We start from the raw sequence: 21,347 nt of genomic DNA on the forward strand, positions 1-21,347 counted from the left end.
GATCATTTGTGGCCTTACCAGCATGGCGGTGCCGTTCTGTCAGATCTGCTTGTTTGCTTGTAGTTCATTGATTGGCAACTTGAAAAATCACAAATTGAGGACAGAGAGTCAGTGTGGCTGAACAGCCAGACTGTTTTTACACCTGCCCGTGAGCCAGACAACCTCCAGATGTGATCTGTCTGATTCAGCTCAGGCTGTAATGTGTTTGACATACCTTACTGTATATTTTTCATTATCACCTAATATAGAAAAGTGGAGTATGTTTACAGGCGCTGATATTTCCCCTTTTCTTTGTCTCTTTGTTATCTCTCAGGTGGCTCAATGGCCCAAAGAGGAAGAGGAAGAACAGCCAATGTTCGGTGAAGAGTATGACTGGTGAGTGTCTGATGGATGCTGCTTTGATTCTCTGAAGTGGCAGCTAAGAAAAAAGCACTTCTCTTACCTGAAAGGTGCCTGACGTCTTCAGATGTACACCTTTACTTTTGAGAACAGATGCTCTCCACATGTAGGTAACCATTCATTTTGAAAATGTCTCTTCCAGCACTTTGGTTTAGAGGTGTTTGATATATTTTTGGATTCTCTGAATCTTTTTTTATTAAAAAAAAAAAAAAAGGAAAGGCTCCCAGTCTCGCCGCGATGTATGCTAGCACTAAATGAGTGACTGCAAACAAGTTAAGCACAAGACTGATTGCTGCCGTGTGTACATTACGCTTTCGATTTGTCAAGTGCAGAGAGAAAAAGTTAAACATCCTGGCGCCTGTCATCAATAAACGAAAGCCTTCTGCTTTGTCTGCTTTCATGTTGGATGCAGTTCACTGTCAGAGTGACAGCTCCAAATCCCCTGAGCTGGGAAAAAGCAAGTTAGGAAGGAAGGTGAGAGATTGGGAGAGATAGGGTGGGAGGCACCCCAACATAAAAATCCAAGTCTTACAGGATAGCTGATTTAATAAAATATATCTCCCAAGGCTAAGTCCAAATGTTTCCTCTCCCAGCAGGCTTCCTCTCTGCATCACTGCTTGTACCATACTCTACCTGCCATGGTTCATTTGAACTGGGAAAGTATGACAGTATGTCTGTGTTAGGGGCATGGTTGTCTGCGATTGAATAATATACACTGTACTGTAGTACTGTCAGCATTTTCCTCTCAGGGAATGGACCCCCAACAAGTCTGTGGATGCTTTAACAACCGTATTACTGTTGTGTTCACAGAGTGTGCTGATAGCCAACTGTTTGCAAACATGCCGGTTAAATCAAATATAGAAGATTAGAATATGTTACAAGGTGAGTTTTTCCTTCCCACTGTCGCCAAGTGCTTGCTCGTAGGGCGTCGTTTGATTCCTGGGTTTTCTCTGTAATTATTATAGGGGCTAAAGGGCCTTGAGGCGACTGTTGTGATTTGGTGCTATAAAAATACAACTGAATTAATGCTGAGGCCAGAAATCGAAGCCTAGCAGATCTCCTACTTAGACTGTAGGCAGGCACGATTACCTGAATTTTATTATACTGCCCTTATGGCCCATTTATACTTGATGTTGTTGCCACTGCAAATATTGCACTTTGTTGTCATGCACCTTTCAGTTTCTGTAACTCCAGGTTGGAGACACAAGTGTGCGAACAGGTCGATCTTTGCCGCCATTTCAGTCATATATGCAGATGCTGCAACAGCTTGAAAACACGAGCCTCTCTGGAGAAAACTGCAGAGGCACCTATTGTTCAGGAGAGTTGCAGAGCACCTAAATGCCAATTTAAGTGGTTATAGGGCTGTGATGATGTCACAAGCTGGTGTGCTCAACTACCAATGGGATGACCCCGTTGGTTAAAGGCATCACCTTTAAATTCATAACAAGGTTTCTATAAGAGGACCTGCAGAAGGATCACTGGTTCTTCCTCTATGTTCATTTTTTGCTCGAGCCCTCTCGGGCTCTTGTCAGCCCCACCTGCACCTTTGCATCTCCTGTGATGGAGCCTGGAGGCGACAGAGGTTGGCTGTTGCCCTTGCAGGATGGTGTTCCCAGTCAAAAACACCCTCCTCTGACCGAACAATCCTGTGCACCCCCACCATTTCAGTTTAAATTTCTTTCCTCATTCATTTATTGTAATTATATTTAAAGTTCAAGGAAGTCCACTGGTTCAAAGAAAAGTTTTATAAAGTTGTATAAATCAAAGTGATGGACGAAAGCGTATTGAGCAAAAATAATGGCCGTAATGATTTTTGCCATAATTGGTAGTTTGATAAATTCAATTGAGTTGTGCATAAACACGGTATTTAATCCGTTTGCAGTAATAGATTTTAAGTGGCACTCGGGGAAGAGAGAATAAACACAGCAGCACTTCATTTTGTGTAATAGCTGCTGTTTCAGCTCCAGCTACTGTGCAGCATTGTCCTCCAGTGTCATCAGTGTTTACAGTGTCGAGTGTCACCTCGCTGGGCTGTTGTCATGTTAGGACCTCTGAGAAACAATCCTGAGACTCCTTCGGGGAGCTGACTCATGCACGCACCCCCTCCCATTCCACTCACACGCATGCACGTGCGCACACGCACACACATACACACACGCGCGCACATGCACACACACACACACACACACTTTGATAAAACAAAAGTGTTATGATGGGAAACTTGTGGAGACAAAATATTTATCTTGACTCAGCCACACTTGAAAAATCTCCTTCCTTTTCCTGGGTTTTGCTGGTGGCCCGTCTGGGAGGGGCCGGCAGCCAGAGCCAGAGAGCTGCAGCGGTATTGATTTTGGGCTCGGCTTCCAAACGCGGCCACAGCAGCGGCTCGGGGATCCGCCTGCTGCTGCCTGCCCTGCCAGCACAGTGGAGCTGACATTTTATCTCATATGTTGGCTCTCTGGTTCTCTGGCCTCCTTTTAAACCTCTTCTGACCTTTCGTCCTTTCTTCATTTCCTCTCCCTTTTACTACTTTTATTAGCAAATGCTCTGTTTCACTCTACTTCTCTTTTTTTAATTGACTGAAAGAACCAAGTGCCCCTCTGTTTGGAAAAATGTCACTTGTGTGCCTTTGGCAAATGCTCGTCTCTCTCTCTCTTTGTTTCTCTCCTTCCCACCACCCATTTCTTGCCTTCCCCCTCCTCCTCTAAAATCTGTAACTGAGCCAAAAGGCAGAGCCCAACTGACACTGCCAGTCACAGCTCTCACCACGCCTTGGTGCCCGCTCACAGACACACAAAAGCATATAGCACTGGGAAAATTTGGAATCACTAAGCATAAAGAAAATTATGCTTTCAAAAATATTTCAAGTTTTTTCATACAGAGATAAACTAAATAGACCAAAATCAAATCAGTACCAGTTCTCTTTGGTACGTTTGCACACGTCATTGAGCTTTTCCTGGGAATCACGGAGAACTTGCCACAGTTCTTCTGTGGATTTAGGCTGTCTCAGTCGCTTCCGTCTCCTGATGTAATCTGAAACTCTGCGGGGACCAAACCATCTGTTGCACGACCCTTTAGTCTTATTTCTTTATGATTGGGGTCTTTGTAATGCTGCAGAACGAATTTGGGGCCAATCAGATGCCTCCTAGGTGGTGCTGTGAGATAGATCATCACGTACATGTATGCACAGACTGCAGAGATTTCCCTGTAGCCCTGTTTGTGTGGGGCTGCACTTAAACACCCACTCTGAATTTATTTGTGGCTTGAAGTGTATCATCTCTGCCCCTCCCAGCTTCACAGCTACTGTAAATATCACATGAAATGTCTGCAAATCTGCTGCTTCCTGTGTCTCCTCGCTCGCTCTCTTGGTCTCACAGTATGGAAAAAAGACTGTTTCTTTTCTAAGTTTGAAGCAGAGGAGCGACTGTAGAAAAGTACACAGAGAACAATGTAGGTCAGCTGGCACCGTAGCATCTGTTGTAACAACTTGAGCGCAGTTAGGATCAAGCTAAACATTAAATCCCGTGTGTATAATGGTGTGACCGCAGTAATTTGACTTGCTTTATGTCAGTATACATAACTTAGAGGGATGACTCAAGTAGGAAAACACGCATTGTGCTTTTTTCTGGTTATAATTTAAAACAAAAGGTTTGCAAACTTTACAAAGTAGCTCATGTAATCTTCCTCCCAGTCTCGGCCTGTTAGTTTGCTGTTACCCTGTTAATTATCCTTTAATGAAAGGCTAATTACAGACGGGCGTTCTCTCAAAGTCACTTCTTTCCTGCTGTTCTCAGCATCCTGATATGGATGATGAAGTTCGAAGTGTTCTGTTTAAAAAAGTATCGGTGCATCTACTCTTTTGTTTATATTTAGATAGAAAAAAAGCCTTTTACAGAATATTTACAGTATTTAGAGTGTATCATATACCAGGCTGAAAAGGAGTATTTAACCTATTTATACTATTACAATGCAAATTATGAGGTAAACATAAAAAGCTCTGATTTTAGACTGCTCTAAATGTTTTTCTACCCTGTTGCTGAGATGTCACTAATTTCCACATATTGCATATAAAGAATCAGCGCTTAAAAGCACTGCAGGAGCCAGTGGAGGGCAGCCAATCAGAAGGGGGGAAGCTTTAAAGAGACAGGAGCTAAAACCGCTTGTTTCAGGCATCGGCATAAAGGGCCACATTGACAGAAATAAGAAAGGGGGCGGGGGGGTGCGATCTTTTATTTATTTTATTTATTTTGAGATATAAATCATCAAAAAATAAAAATGTGCTGCTAGCAAATTAGCACAAATTATCCCCTTTGAAAGGAGTGTAGTTTGAGGTCTGAACCACAGAAACTGTGTTGCATTTGAATTATTAGTATTTAACTCTTAGAAAGGCACCGACTGTGTTATCCTGCAGGCTAAACGATGTGAAGCGAGTCCCCCAACTGGTGTTTAGGTCAAGGCTTTATAGTCAGGCATCACGGTGTCCAAGCTCCAAGCTCGCTGGATGGTTTGACTTTCTTATTCAGAGGTCAAATTGAAATCACAGTGATGCAGTGGCGCTAAAAAGTAATGAGGATGCTGAAGTATTCCTGTGGTGATGAGACAGTTGTTGTGTGCAGGCTCGCCTGCAGCATCTTCAGTGATAAACATATGTATGCGATCTGGCTTTTCCTCGGTTCCTTGTCTTTCAGGGTACATTCCCAGCTACCTCGAAAAGGATGAGCCATGTGTGGTGTGTGGCGACAAGGCCACAGGTTACCACTACCGCTGCATTACCTGCGAGGGCTGCAAGGTACGCACACACAAACGCAAAGACACACACCAGGTTCATAACCCACATGATGGCTGAAAGAAAACGTAATTTAATGCCTTCGAGGTCAAGTGCTTCGACATGCACGCCTCCATATCTGACTCACAGCCGTGCACGCACACACACTCTTCGTAGTGAGCACATATACACCAAGGTCATACACATATTGCTGTCACTTCAGCTCAGAGTGGTTTGTCTTCGGTGCTGTCAGTGTGCTGTGTGATCAGTCTGCTGTGCTTCCGTCTGCTCGTGTTTGTTTATCATTTCATATCGAAGCATCACTGAAGGGAATGTGATTGAGCCTTACTGGGAATGATGTATTTGATGTCTCAGTGATTGGGCAGCATGGGGGGAAAAGGCTTTTTTCCCCCCTTTCAAATACATCGGATTTATGGTAAATATTTCATGCTCACTTGCCTTCAATATGCTGAAGTATCCTCGCCCGTCAAAGAATACTTTTGATCTAATAATGCAAGCATAATATTAAATCTCCTTTCACATGTCCAACTGCAGTTTGCTCATCTCGTGCTGACACTGTTGTGCGGCTTTCACAGAAATTGCCTCAGATTTAGTAGCAAGTCAGACTTACAATGTGTCTGATCAAATCATTAAACACATATATTTCCCAACAAAGATATCGCCGTGGTAATTAAAATGTCTCCCTTCCTGTCAGCAGCAACTGCGACTGGAAGCAAAATGTTTTCAGGACTTTTACCGTGCTCGTATTTCTCTCTGTGTGGGCGACTGTCGCTCTCGCACCCACGTCTGTCTGCTCTGTGCGCCTGCAGGGTTTCTTTCGTAGGACCATTCAGAAGAACCTCCACCCCACCTACTCCTGTAAGTATGATGGCTGCTGCATCATCGACAAGATTACCCGCAACCAGTGCCAGCTGTGCCGCTTCAAGAAGTGCATTGCTGTGGGCATGGCCATGGACTGTGAGTATAGTACTTAGCTATTTGAAGACATATTCAAACAAGCCCACCCACAGAAATGAAAAAAATATATATAAGACAAAGAGATAATGAATGAATCTCATTTGTTTAATATTTAAGAGACAAAGATTCAAGAGGTAGTAATAATGAAGGGGAGATAAACAGTGTGTTGAAGCTGCAACTTTATATCATATGCAAACAAACTTCAGGTAATACATAAACTATTTTCATGCCTTTTTTTAAAATGGCTTTCTCCGCCCGCCTCCTTCTCCTCCCAGTGGTGCTGGACGACTCAAAGCGGGTGGCTAAACGGCGCCTGATTGAGGAGAACAGGGAGCGGCGAAAGAAGGAGGAGATGGTAAAATCCCTCCAGAGCCGTCCGGAGCCCACGGGGGACGAGTGGGAGCTGATCCACCTGGTGACGGAGGCCCATCGTCACACCAACGCTCAGGGCGCGCAGTGGAAGCAGAAGCGCAAATTCCTGGTAAGAAGCGGCGGCAAAGTGACGTATTCCATTTATTTTTTCTATAGTTACTTTTGTTCTTCTACAAGGGAAAACTAGCAATCAGTAGGCTGGAGATAAGCAAAGTACCTGCATAAGATTAAAGCAATTTCTCCTCTAAAGTCCTGTCACACTGTTTAATCTTGCTTTAATTTGTCTAGAGCCATTTAAGGCATCAGATGGGCAACTTCTTACATTATATGATTACCAGCTGAACAAAGTAGCTTGTTAGGCTTTAGCAAAAAAGCTTCTTCTCTGATGACAAACAGCAGCAAGCTCATTAATTTTACTCGGTGTGACAGCTTCAGCCAAACTAAAAGCTAGCCATTGCTGTTTTGAAGCTGGCTTAATGGCCCCCCTCAGTGGGCCGCAGCACCACTGTTGCAGGGCTCTGATGAGCTTGCAGGGCCTGAGGTGGGACGATGTGCAGATCACAGACACTTGAGATGTTTTTGTCAGTTTCACCAGCAGATTCAAGGTGAATCCGACCTTGATGTAAAGGCTGTCCTCTCTGCCGTGCAGCTAGCTGAGCTACAGATATGCACTGTCACAACAGTGTAATATCTTTCACTGTAAAGGAGGTACAGTACCTGCCCACATACAGAAACAGTGTGGCAAGGAACAAAGAAATACATTCATGTTTTGCAGTCCCAAATGGCTTTTTTTTTAATTGGATTGCTTAATTTACAGAACTCACCTGAGATCTCAGGAATACATCTGAGATGTCACGCTTTCGATGCGATTTTGTTCCAGCCTTCTCATGGCTTCAAATCACGCTGGAAGCATTTCAGGAGCAGACTATCATTGGGTCTTTTATTTTGAAAACTGATTCTCTGAGCCACTTTCTTTTTTTTTTTTCTTTGGTAACTAGCAGATTGCCACGGTCACCTGCAGTTTGCATCCAAGACGGTGACTGGTCTGCAAACACTCATTAATTAACCATTAATTGGTTACTGGAGGTTACCAGTTGTCACTGGCTGAGATCAGTCATGAAGAACGTGCTGTGCCAAAAACCTCCTCATGATCGCTTTGGTCACTCGCAGGTCGAGTGGCGCTCGAGGAATACTCAGCCGATGGCTGCCAGCCGGTCTCTAGACCTGTGTGACTGTCATCTGTTCACATCGATCATTTTATCATTCATCTTACTGAATATTTTAATTTATCAGCCTTTGGGCTTGTAGATTTTATGCTTCATATTTCTGCTCATCTTCAAAATATTCTGCATGTTCAAAATATATATTTTTGGAATGTTTTGAAAGACATTATCACAGCCAACAGTGCCATCCTTTTTCCTTCTGACTCGTCTGTATTTATCATCCTGCCGGCGTGCCCAGCACAGGAGAAGCTGCTGTGCAGATCACGCCCTGTATGTGTGAATATGTGTGTTTGAGTGTGGCAGGGGTAATTACATTTACCCCAGAAGATCTGAGGGTTGTATGAACCTATAATTTATATTCATATTTTGGGAATACCCATTGCAGAAGAAAAATACCCACTCCTGTCAGAGGTATTCCCAGCTGAGTAATGTTACAGCATTTCTTCTAAGTAAGTCATCTACCTCTTTATTAGTGAGGGGGTTGATGCAGGAAACACATCAACAGTATCTGCATTTAGAGTACTCTAACAAGTTACTTTGTTTCCATTACATTCAGGTCATTTTATATCTGTGAAAATATCTAATAAACAGAACTGCCACAAGCAGTTTCACACAATAAATTCTCTGGAGCGACTCTGGTGTTTTTAAGCAAACATGCAGTCATTTTATTTGGCTGAGCTTCACTCACGTGACTTTATCGCTCTGTATTCCCTGCTGTCTTTTTCTGTTTTTCTCACCTCGCCTGTGCCTCTGTCCCTCGGCTCTCCTTCAGAATTGGAAGTTTTATTCGTTCAAATCCTTCTGGGTTCTTAACCGGTCCTAATTCTCCTCATAGTTTTCAGTTACACCTCGACTCTCCTTTTTCATTTTAATCTCACTCTCGTCTCCGTTTCTTTGTTTCCTCTCTCACCGTCCCTCGGCGTCTCCCTTTGCTTTCCCTCCTATTTTGCCCATCTGCTTTCCATGAGATCCTTTCTTATCTCAGCCAAGGCAAATCCTCAGTCATTAGCGCTCATCTGCAAGTTGGCAGGCAGAGTGTGTGTGTGTGTGTGTCTCTCTCGCACTGTTTTCCTGCATGTGTTAGTGCTCAGAGTGATCCGGGACAGTCCTGCCTGGGTGTCCCCGTCTGTATCGAGCTCCCCCTGTCACACACAGACACTGACCTTATGTTTTGGCTCAGGTTTGTCTGAGATGCTTACACAGTTTTAAGTGCTTGTCAGCAGCTTCACAGCAGAATGAGATGATATGTCACATCCAAATCAAGGCGCTGTATTTTAAAAACTCTATGGCAGGGAGGTGGAGAGGGTTTCAAAGCATTTGTGGCCTACTTATTGCAGGAGGCAGTGGACGGATGTGATGAGAAGAGGGGCCTTATGAGAATTGCATAGCTGCATAGCTTTATCCTGTCACCACTTCCTCATGAGTCATGACTTGGTTTTAAGGCTGCAGCGAACAGGTGGAAGGTCAGAGCTGGTGTTAAAATTAGGGTTAAACATATTTTTAACAGCACTTAAAATGGCTTGCGGACAGGTCTTGCAACAAACGGTATTTAAGGATCAGCACAGTAACCGCGGCGCCATAACCCTGAGCTTAGTTCTTATCTAAAGGATAAACTGTTCCATTTCACACAGCCTTCACCCACTAACGGGGCTCTGGAGTCTGGAGTCGCTGAACCCTGAATATCTAAATTTAAATGCTAAGCCAACCAGGATGAGCCCATTCTGCCCTATGGGGACTGCTGCTTTAAAACAACAGCAGTGACACTGCTTCTCATACACTGTTCTTCAGCACGCAAATGACACCGATTCACTGAGGGATGATCGCCCCTACTAGAGGACTGCAGTGTTTTCCTGAGAGACAAAGAAAGAAGAAGCAAGTGCACTGATTTTTGTGTATCTCAGGCACAGATAGTAAAGTCCTGAATGAATGAGGACTACTGGGATACATGAATACCTTCCTGATATGTACGGAGACCAACAGCAACCCACATGAAAGAAAAGGCTGAGGCTGCCTCCAGCAGCCAGTCAGTCCCCACAGATGCCTGTGCTAAACTGCCAAATTTTGAAGCAGAAATAAACATTTGCAGCCTGATAGTAAAACTTTTTTAACAGCAGTACTGGAAGTGAGTCTTATTTAAAATTATTATTCTTTCCCTCTTCAAACTGTATAGAGGGTTAAAGTTATGGATTTATAGGTGTGTGGACACTTAAAGTAGCAGGTAGATGCTAACACAGTTTCTAACTGTGAACTCAACTAATTCAAGTTACTCATCCGTGTGGTGTTGGTGCCCTTTGGAGCATTTTTAATGCAATTATCTGAACAATAATATGGCTTGAAATGTAGTTTATTGAAGTAACAGACTGACCAGTGAAGTTATAGTGTGATTTTATTGATAAGCTGGCATACATCCAATCCATACAGTCTGGATGCACCTCGGAGAGTTGGTAGTATGAGGGGTGTCTGAAAAATAAAGTCCAAATATGGTGATTTCAAAAAAAAATCTCAACAAGGAGCTTTAAAATGGAAGCTGACGAAGGTTGTGTCCATCGTTTATATACAGTCTAAAATGGAGGGTTAAATTAGAGGGTGAGAGGGTTTAGGAAAAAATCAACTTCACCAGCATTTTAAAACACTTGGGAATGGTGCTGCTTAGGTCTCAGTGTGTTCTCCAACCACTTTGCTAGAGGTTGCTGGCAGTTGGTGGGTGAAAGTGGTCTCAAGAGGTACGAGGTGCTACACCGAAATCCTTCTTGCTCGGTCACTAGCAGATTGCCACAGTCGCTTGTAGTTTGTATGGTAGACAGCAGTTGTTTACAAATGCTCACCAGCTACTTGCTAAGTGGTTGTGAATCTGTTAAGAGTGTGATGTACAGAGTGCTCACCTTCAGATTAGAAGTCGTGCCTTTTGAATCGTGTTGGTTTCAGTGGTGAAGCAGAGCTTTTACTTTGAAAGTCTGCTCCCACTGGTGCTTGGTGGGTAGTTAACAAGTTACAGGTGACCACAGCAATCTGCTAGTGGCCAAAGCAATCATAAGGAGGCTTTTGGTGTAGCACCAGCAACAGCCTACAGAAACCAACAAGTTGGGGAACGCACATTTTTTCCCTAGCAACCGGAGGTTGCCTTAGGGCTGCTTCCCGCTGATGGAGTCTTTACAAAAGTATCATAAGGACCGCATTTATATAGAAAACATCCTCCATCATTACACTCAATCTGACTGCTGTCAAAGATGCGAGCAGAACATATGAGTCATTCTATTTCTATTTCTCTAAAAAAATCTTTGTGTGTTTTACTTGTTTGTCTGTCTGACTCATGGAAAGACCTGCAGTATATACAGTGATCAGGCATGACATTATGATCACTGAGAGGTGAAGTGAATAACACAGATTATCTCTTCATCGAGGCACCTGTAGGTAGGACATATCAGTTGGTGTGTAAAGCTGGCTGAGTGTAATGTGATGGCTAGACTACTGGGTCAGAGCATCTCCAAAACTTGGAGCTCTTGCAGGGTGTTCCCGGTCTGCAGTGGTCAGTAGCTATCAAAAGTGGTCCAAGGAAGGAACAGTGGTGAATCAGCAACAGGTTCATGGATCCAGCAGGGGAGTGAAAGGCTGGCCCGTGTGGTCCAATTCAACAGATGAGCTACTGCAGCTCAAATTGCTGAAAAAGATCACGCTCGCTCTGATAGAAAGGTGTGAGAATACACCGTGTGGGGCTGCATAGCTGCATAGCTGTGGTGGACCCCTGTCCACCACTGAAAGTGCCAACAATGAGCATGTGAGCATCAGAACTGGACCACGGAGCAATGGAGACGGTAGCCTGGTCTGAAGAATCACGTTTTCTTTTACATCACGTGGACGGCCGGGTGTTGCATCGTTTACCTGGGGCACACCTGGCACCAGGACACACTGCGGGAAGAAAGCAAGCCGGTGGAGGCAGTGTGATGCTTTGGGCAATGTTGTGCTGGGAAACCTCGGCCCTGATGTTACTTTGACACACGCTGAAGCCTTCTTGCAGACCATGTACACCCTATTCAGTTGACTGCTTGTGAATAAAACCGTTTCAAAGATAATATGGATGTTTCAGATTTTTCACTGTTGCTAAGACCAACTAACAAAGGCAGCTCAGCATGCGTCACTTGTGTGTTTTTGCTCATTGACTTGTTTGGCCTTCTATCACTAAGCCTTTCGTTCTGGAGGGAAACACACTGTTCTGACTTGCCGTAACACAGTGTTCTCTGTCTGTCTCACACACGCTTTGGTCTTGCATCTGGAAGCAACGTTTATGAGGGCAGATTCGGTTCAGCTGTGTGTGGCAGCTGTGGCTGTGTGGGTCTCTACATCTGCCCAGAGGTCATAGCATTCCTAATTGTCTGATAGCATTTGTATTCAAATTAATAACAATTCTTGCTTGTTAGCTGTTCTACTGTTTGTATGCATTTGTTTCAAAACATAGTCCACAGAAAATGCATGAAATGTTTTGTTTGTGGATGCATACATAATAATGTGTTTCTATGAAAATTTTATCCATAAAACAAGTTGCAGGCGAGATGCGGCGTCTCATCGACATCAGCAAACATCTCACAGAAAGAAATGTCAGCACACTGCGACAGTTTCCATCCTTCAAATGCAATAAGATTGATTCCATGTGTATTTAAAGGGCTTTTTCATCAGCATTCAGACGTTTCTCAAAGATATAACTGCAATACACATCATCATACAAGTTTATCAAGCATGAATGCAAAATTATTCACTCATATTTACTAATATGCAGGATGCTGAGCTATCCTTCTTCCTTCTACTATTCAGCTACTAAAGGTCAATCTGCACTATTTGCTCCAAGTTTTCTATTGAGTTTGTTAGGCAGGAGAAGTGAAGCATAAATCCTCCTGGCGGCACATCATCTCACACAAACCTCCTTTTTTCCCCGATCGGTCCTGAACTTCTGAACTTTAAGCTGTTGGTCTCAGAAACATTAAAAGGCTTCCTTGGAAAGCTCTCCCCAGCTACTCAGCTGTGCTACGACCTAACAATCAGAAACAGAGACAACTGTGATTCACTGCGTGGTGGGCATATGGTTTTAGTTGAACACAGATATCCAGACTTAAAAAACTGCATTTCTTTTTTAACCAGATACTTGAATTTTTGCACTAATGAGGTGCTCTTATGATTGTGCCATGCAGTTCATTGGACTCTGCTGTGTGTTTAGAACATACGACCGAAGCAGAACTGAATTTAAAGTGTCTGATAACGATATCTTTAATGACACTTTTCGACTGAAGGCGACTTTGAAATCAAAAAAACTTGCATCTTGCAAAGTCAGTCAGCATGTGAGGCAGTTTCAGCATGACTGTTCAGTCACATCTCTGTGATTAGTGATAATTTATTCATTAGTAATGTATTTTAACCACACACATGTTCACTGTTTCATAACAGTGAAACTAATTTATCTTCTCCAGCTCTGAAGGAACAAACTTTCCACAACTAATGTATCTGATGAAAATAAAAGGTCAGATTGACACAGCAGTAAAAAATTTCCCCATTTTCTTCTCTTAATGAGGCCGTTTCCAGTTCCCCGAGCATAATGCTGTTCATCTTCAGGTCTGAATATCTTTTTGCTTCCTTTGGGACACGTTCTGAGCCATTTCCTTTTCTATGTGTAGAGTTTTGTTCGAGGAGAGCTTAACACTGATTAAAAGCTTGACTAACTAGTCTGTACAGTAGCAAACAAACACATAATCCCTGGCCAGCTCTGCGGGTACAGCTGAGTGCTTTTCCTCAGTGTCGCCCAGATGGCTGTGCAGTAAATAAACAATAACAGTTGCAAGAAAATAACGAGTCCATTAAAAAGCACATATGAGCCTCGCATAGGCCTGAGAAGAGGGAAATATTTACAAACACTAATAAATACTCAATGATTCATTGTTCATGAGCGGATCTTTGGAAATATCAGTGCACAAGCTACAGTCGTGTGAAAGAGAAAGTTTTCATAGTAGTCCTGTGAAAAATGAAGTACATCCCCTGATTTAACAGCTTGTAGAACCACCTTTAGCAGCAATAATGTGAAGTAATCATTTTCTGTATGACTTTATCAGATATCCATGCGGAGGAATTTTGTCCCACTCTTCTCTCCAACATTGCTTCAGTTCATTGAGGTTTGCAGGGATTTTTGATGCACAGCTCTCTCAAGGTCCTGCCACAGCATTTCAGTCAGGTGTAGATCTGGCAGCCTCTACGACATGAACTTGATTTGTTTCATTTTCAGTCATTCTGTTGTCGATGTGCTGCGGTGCTTGGGATTCTTGTCCTGTAGCATGACCCAGTTTGGGCCAAGCTTTAGCTGTCTTGACTCTTGAATACTTTGGCATACAAGAGTCAACTCAACAACTGCAAGCTGCTCAGGTCTCGTGGCTGCAAAACAAGTCCAGTTCATCACCCCTCCACCACCGTTCTTGACACTTGGTATGAAGTGTTTGTCCTGATGTGCTGTGTTTGGTTTTCAGCAAATGTGTTGCTGTGTATTATGGCCAACATGAGATTTTTTGTTCTCATAGGTCCAAAGGACATTCTTTAAAAAGTCTTGTGGTTTATACAGAAGAGTTTTCCTCCTGGTACTCCTTCCAAATAAGTCAGACTTTAACATTTAACTTGATAACAGAGGTCTTTCTTTGAGCATGGCACTGTCTGACCTTGGGGTAAATTTGCTGGGACATCCACTGGGAAGATTGTCACATTGTGTTAACACACTTTTGCATTTTAGTGATTAGAGGAGCTTTACTGAAGCCCCTTTAATTTAAAGATGCTGCCCCCCATAATACCCAATTTTCTAGGCTGTGTCATTATCTTTAATTTTAAGGGTTGGTACAACTGAATTACAAATTTAAACATTTTTGTCTAAACAAAATTGTTCACGTGAAGTTGGGTAGTGACAATGAGATCTGTGGCGTGCTGCCTCCACTGTAACATCCTTTTTGACAGTTCTGCTTCAGTTTAACATGTTATGTGCAACTTTTTATTGCCAACCGATCATCCCCAACTCTGTTGGTTGCTGCTAGCATCATGTGGAGTGATTTTTCTGCATGCTACAAATACTGGGCAGAAGCTTCTCTTCTGTTCCCAGCATCAACAATCAGCAACACTGGATTAAAGGCACTTTAAGGCAGACTTGGAAACTACACTGACCTTTTCTACTATCCACTCATCTTTTTACCCTGTACTAGTAATAACTACTGAATTGCAGTAATATTAGTGAAGGTTACAAATGATCATCTTACAGCCTCTGACAGTTGGACCTCAGTGCAGCTTTTGATACTGTTGACCATAACATTTTATTCTCTAATCAGCGATTAGAGCATACTATAGGTATTAAAGGTACTGCACTGCAGTGGTTTGAATCACATTTATCTAACAGACTCCAATTTGTTCATGTAAATGGGGAGTCTTCTTCACACACTAAGGTTAATTATGGAGTTCCACAAGCTTTTGCGCATTGTCATTACTATGCAGATGATACCCAGCTTTATCTATCAACGAAGCCAGATGACACACATTAATTAGTTAAACTGCAGGAATGTTTTCAAGACATTAAGGCCTGGATGACCTCTAATTTCCTGCTTCTAAATTCAGATCAAACTGAAGTTCTTGTACTCGGCCCCACAAACGGCATTACTTTGGCCTCCAATAACAGTGTGAGAAATCTTGGAGTCATTTTTGACCAGGATATGTCCTTCAGTGCACATATTAAACAAATATGTAGGACTTCTTTTTTGCATTTGTGCAATATTTCTAAAATTAGAAACATCCTGTTTCTAATTTTAGAAATAGGCTGCAGTAGACCTAGGCTACTGAAAAACTGGTTAATGCATTTATTACTTCTAGGCTGGACTATTGTAATTCATTATTATCAGGCTGTCCTAAAAGCTCCCTGAAAAGCCTTCAGCTGATCCAAAATGCTGCAGCTAGAGTTCTGACAGGGACTAGAAAGAGAGAGCAGATTTCTCCCATATTGGCTTCTCTTCATTGGCATTGCAGCCCGAAATGTTACTTTCTGAAATACCGATGGATTAAAATATTTTCAGGAGCTTGTTGGTGTGTGGACCTCCTCCTTTTTCCTTGAATAATCAGGCCCCATCTTATCTCAAAGACCTCATAGTACCATATCACCCAAACAGAGCACTTCGCTCTCAGACTGCTGGCTTACTTGTGGTTCCTAGGATACTTAAGAGTAGAATGGGAGGCAGAGCCTTCAGCTTTCAGGCACCTCTTCTGTGGAACCAGCTCCCAGCTTGGATTCGGGAGACAGACACCCTCTCTATTTTTAAGATTAGGCTTAAAACTTTCCTTTTTGATCAAGCTTATAGTTAGGGCTGGATCAGGTGACCCTGAACTCTCCCCTAGTTATGCTGCAATAGACCTAGGCTGCTGGGGGGTTTCCCATGATGCAGCCCCAACCGGTCGCGGCAGATGACTGCCCCTCCCTGAGCCTGGTTCTGCTGGAGGTTTCTTCCTGTTAAAAAGGAGTTTTTCCTTCCCACTGTTGCCGTGTGCTTGCTCATAGGGGATCATTTTGACTGTTGGTTTTCTCTGCAATTATTGTAGGTTTTGAGGTGACTGTTGCTTAGATTCGGTGCTGTATAAATAAAATTGAATTGAATTGAATTGAATGACTGTGACGGTGCAAATTTCACTGCAGATTAGTTAACGTATTTTGCCAAACACAGAGGACCACTCGGAGTCAGTGTCTGTGATTTGAGGTCTTTTCTTTCCAAGCTTTTTTGTTTTTCTTCTGCCTCTTTCTCTGCCTGACAGTTTGAGTAGAGGAGCTTGTGTCAACAAAGGTTTGGGCTGCATTTGTGTGCGGTTTCATGACTCTCATGCTGCTACATGGAGAACAGTTTATGGAAAGAGCAGGCTGAAATCCATCAGAATAGCAAAATCCCAAAGGATGATCAGATGGATGGGATCGATGGCAGCATGAGCTGAGGGACATTTTTCTAATGAATATTTGACATCAAGTCCGGGGACGATGGCTGCAAATTTGAGTAAAATATAAACTTTACTTGTGCCATATAAATTCATCACACAGAACACTGATATGATGGGATCATTTCTAAATCACATTAGGTCCCTCAGTAATACTAATCCTGTGCGGACTGAGCTAAAGACTATATTACATTGTCATCTGTGTCAGTTGTGAGTCATGACACAAAGCTGAACCAGGGAGAGCTGCCTGTCTCTCTCCTGGTAGCTGTTTTGTTAATACTGACATGAAAAATGGCTGCTGACCTCCACCAACAAAAGCAATGCATTGTTTTGGCTCTTGCATGGCAAGCATTGCAGTCCATCAAAGTTATTATTACAACTATTTAAATTTTCCAGAATTGCTCAGCTTTCAGCCTCGCAGCAGAGGACTGGCTGGGTTTGCAATGATTTACGCAATCCTCCTCCCTCTGCATCATGATTGATGACTCCTTGTGTGAGGTGATTATTCCTCTACTTTTATCTCATCCCATTTATAGCCGGAGCAAAGTCTGAATAAATGACTCTGTCCCTGGCACATGCTTTATTCAGTGGAGCAGGAAACAATATTTTTCATAGTCATGGCATCAATTCAAACAACTCTGCAAACATATGTATTAGTGATCTGCAGTTCCCCACCTCAGTCTCCCTTTAAGGAAGCATTATCCATCTGATTCCATGTCTCCTTCTTGTCACCAAGGACAATCCACTGTCCTCTGATAAACTGTTTTTTTTTATTTGCAGCACTTTGTGGAAGGCAGTAAAAAATAGTGTCAAACCATTTAAAACATTGTTTTTTCCAAAACACCTGCCTACTGTCGTATCACAAAGGAATCCCATAAAAGGCCATAATAAACAATGAAATGATATCCCTGCTGTCTGAGGTGCTCAACTACAACGCTATGCAGATAGAAATCTTAAGGTTCATTTATGCAACTGACTTACAATGACTTAACCTGATAACCTTGTTTCAGTAATCGCCTTATCACTAAGGTAAATGTCTGTACTTCATCCAGCTGCGTTTGTGGTTTTGGATACATTTGTGTTCACGTTTGTGATGAATTTTGCATTTCTTTTTTCTTTTTCATCCATCCATCCATCCATCCATCCATCCAATTTCTTATCTACTTATCCAATTCAGGATTATGGGGGTTAAGAGGTGGGATACAACCTGGGCAGGTTGATCAAAGGTCTCACACAAGGGGAAAATGTATTTCTCACATTCACACCCACGGTCAATTTAGAATCACCAGTTAACCTAACATGCATGTCTTTGGACTGTGAAAGAAAGCCAGGGTACCCAGAAAGAACCGGCGGCTCAGGGACATCATAATAATAGGTGTTGCTATGATCTTGTCTTCCAAAAAGTTTGCTTTTCTGCTGTGGTCCATATTCCCAACTAAATGCTGATTTGTGCTGGCAAGTAGAAGTAAAAACCAGGTCATATCAAATAAAGTAGACATGAGATATGCATAGGTCAAAGTCAGATCTGTCTCAGCCTGGGCTGCTGCGGATAAATGGACTATATATAGGTGATAAAAGATGCAAGTAAAATCATCATGAAGGTGTTTAGTGAGGTCAAAGGTCACGGGGATCCATAGGGTTGTTTTCTCATAGACTTCTTGGGGACCACTTTAATTTTAAGTCCCCTGTCAGCCATTAGAAGCTTTGGCTTCACTTTTCAGAGCTGAAGGCAGTGTTCACCTTGTATGGATCAAACTGTTTTTTTTCTTCTCTGCTTTGCTAATCTTTAATTTCATTTTTCATCTGTGCGCTAATCAGCCACCCACAATTATTTCCCCTTGCAGCCAGAGAAAATTGGCCAGTCTCCAGTTGCCCCAACATCAGACGGAGACAAGGTGGACCTGGAGGCCTTCAGCGAGTTCACCAAGATCATCACTCCCGCCATCACCCGTGTCGTTGACTTTGCCAAAAAACTGCCCATGTTCTCTGAGGTGAGTGGCGGTTAATTTGACTTGAAGAGCAGAGGAAGTATAACACACAGCAGACACGCACAGGCTTCTGTCAGGCTGCGTGTGTTCGGAACGGAAACATCTGATTACATCTGCTAGGGTTTACTAGAAAAATCCAACACACCAGCAAAGTGCTGAACATTTACATATTCCCTGTAGCAGTGGCAGTGTTTGCAAAATAAACCGGCCTTTGTTGCTGACAATTAGTGAAGCATTCCTGCTCCTGTTTGCCCTGCCTCACTTAGCAGCATGCAATCATGTTTCCCCTCTGCGCTGCTTGTAATGAGACCTTGTGTGATTGGATAATTATAAGGGTGTATCAGAGTTGTTGTCTAGTGGGGCAGCTGTGGTGACAAAGCTGTATGAAGAGGAAAAAGTCTTGTGATCTATTACAGTTTTCCAAAATGTAGGGGACATAACTTTTTTAATCAGCATATATTAAGTAAAATGAATGCATTGTACAATTATTATACAAGTATTACTATCATGATGGATACTCCTATTCAAATCAGGGTCTGAGCATGAATAAAATCCTCATAGTGCTCCAGGAGCTGGAGGTTTAGCTATAACAAATGCAGAGTCTTGATATTCCAGACACAAGCAGATAATTAGTAATGTTTAATTTGTTATCTTTTATTCACATTATAATTCATTTTATTATGAAAAAAAGCCATTTTAATCTGATTAAAGAGACAGAGGGAGAGAACCTGTTTAGCTTACAACAGATTTGTTCATGTTGCTGCAGCGAATTACTAATAAGAATGCACAGAAACAAAACCAGCACTCATTTAGCCAGTGAAAATTAATCTGTTGCTTTCCAACAAATTGATGCAGTACTAAATGCATTATTAGGCATTTACTTTAAGCCTGCCCCCTAGTTAGAAATTTACAAGACAAATCAAGCCAGTGAATGTCAATTAATCTGCTCAGCAGTCAAGAGCAGCGAAGAAAGAAACACGCTTACATCGAGGTAAGATTAATTCAGCACATCAGAGCCCGCGGATTTAATTGAACAGGTTTTAACCCAGAGTTTTCTAATATCCATGTAAATCAGGGTGTATTAGTTATAATCTGTGTTCATCAGTGGGAAAAAAAAGTCTGCCCATCTTCATATTTCTCTTCCTCCCATCCCTTCCTCTTTAGCACATCCCTCTGACATCCTTGCTCTCATTTATTATTTATTATCTGTTTTACCTGAATTCTTGCTCCCATTATTTGTTGTGCTGGTTTATTGACACTTGAATGATGGTGAAGATGTAGGAAAATGGCAGCACAGCTAAGCCATATCTGACGTGGTGGCACTAAGGCACCAAACTGAAGGACAGATATCGTCACCCTCTTAAAATGAAGGCTTTTCTTCAGGTTTTTCAGAAAAGCCGAAAAACTGAATACCAAAACCAGTTTTAAATGATGCAGCCTTTAGCTAATGAAGATAGTATGTATGGAGGACCGAACCAGTCAAAATCAAAATAAATAAATGAATATGCCTTTTAATGCATGAAAAATAATATTATGTTATGATTTATTTAATCCAGAGGTTGGGTAATTCATGTTACAGCAGCTAAAACAGAAAGATATAGCTTATGGCAAAACAAAATAAGTCAATAAGATCAAAATTAATTGAAAATTAATCCAAAAAGATCTCAGTTAAATAACAAAATAGAATAAAATGCTGTTTGAAAAACTGAATCAAACCCACTGTTGAGGGCTAATCGGGCCGAGCTCGGTTCGTGTTGCCAGCAATAACTCAGATCTGTTCCCACTGGGTGTCGGACTTTTCAAGGCCTGCCCTTTATTGCCAGTTCTGTTCATAATTTTTATGGACAGAATTTCTATACACAGCAAAGCAGTGGAGGTTCAGGTGTCGGGTTCGGCGGTCTCAGAATCTCGTGTGCTTTGTGCCGATGATGTTGGCTTCATTGAGCCGTGACTTTGGCAGATAAGAATTAGCACCTCTAACTCTGAGACCGTGATTCTCAGCTGGAATTCTAGATTCCCGTCCTCACCTGTGGCACTACCTGTAGGGTGTGACCAAAGGGAGGAGACTGCTGGTACAAGCAGCATAAGTGAGCTTCCTCTGAATGGTATCTGGGTTAGAGATTGGCTGAGGAGCTCGGTCATTTGGGAGGGACTCAGATTAGAGACACCACTCATCCACAGTGAAAGGAGCCAGTTGAAGGGGTTTGGGTAGCTGATTGGGATGCCTACTGAACATCTCCTTGGTGAGGGGTTTTTGGCATGTCCAGCTGGGAGGATGCCCCTGAGCAAACCCAGGACTCATGGCAGAGGTTATTTCAGCTGGCTCGGTGTCCCCCCAGAAGAGCTGGAAGAGGTGCCTAGGGAGTGGGAGGTCTGGGCATCTCTGTTTAGACTGCTGCCCATGCGACTTGGACCAAGGTAAGGCCGGAAAATTGATGGATATTTATAATACAATAAAATAGTTCTAAAAAGTAAAATGGCTCACTGAAATACTAAATAAAATACAACAAAAATGAATTTATAAATTTAATAAAAACAAACAAGGTCAGATTATGTGAAAATGACTCAGTATACACAGTGTGTAAAGTGTAGTGGACAGTGTAATAAAGTGTAGGTGTGGCATCCATCCATCCATCCATCCAT

General features: G+C 42.5%; 1 protein-coding gene across 2 annotated transcripts in view; it reads left to right on the forward strand.

Moving 5' to 3' along the window:
* LOC115797838 (thyroid hormone receptor alpha-B) overlaps nt 1-21,347 on the forward strand; it is a 162,818-nt gene that overhangs the window by 135,334 nt on the left and 6,137 nt on the right. For both annotated transcript variants that reach the window (XM_030754360.1, XM_030754359.1), the window contains 5 exons: nt 314-375; nt 5,088-5,188; nt 5,995-6,142; nt 6,418-6,623; nt 18,561-18,707. In XM_030754360.1, coding sequence (XP_030610220.1) covers nt 314-375; nt 5,088-5,188; nt 5,995-6,142; nt 6,418-6,623; nt 18,561-18,707 — 664 coding nt within the window. The remainder of the gene's footprint in view (nt 1-313; nt 376-5,087; nt 5,189-5,994; nt 6,143-6,417; nt 6,624-18,560; nt 18,708-21,347) is intronic.

This window comes from Archocentrus centrarchus, chromosome 19, assembly GCF_007364275.1.
Source record: "Archocentrus centrarchus isolate MPI-CPG fArcCen1 chromosome 19, fArcCen1, whole genome shotgun sequence".
Classification (NCBI taxonomy): domain Eukaryota; kingdom Metazoa; phylum Chordata; class Actinopteri; order Cichliformes; family Cichlidae; genus Archocentrus; species Archocentrus centrarchus.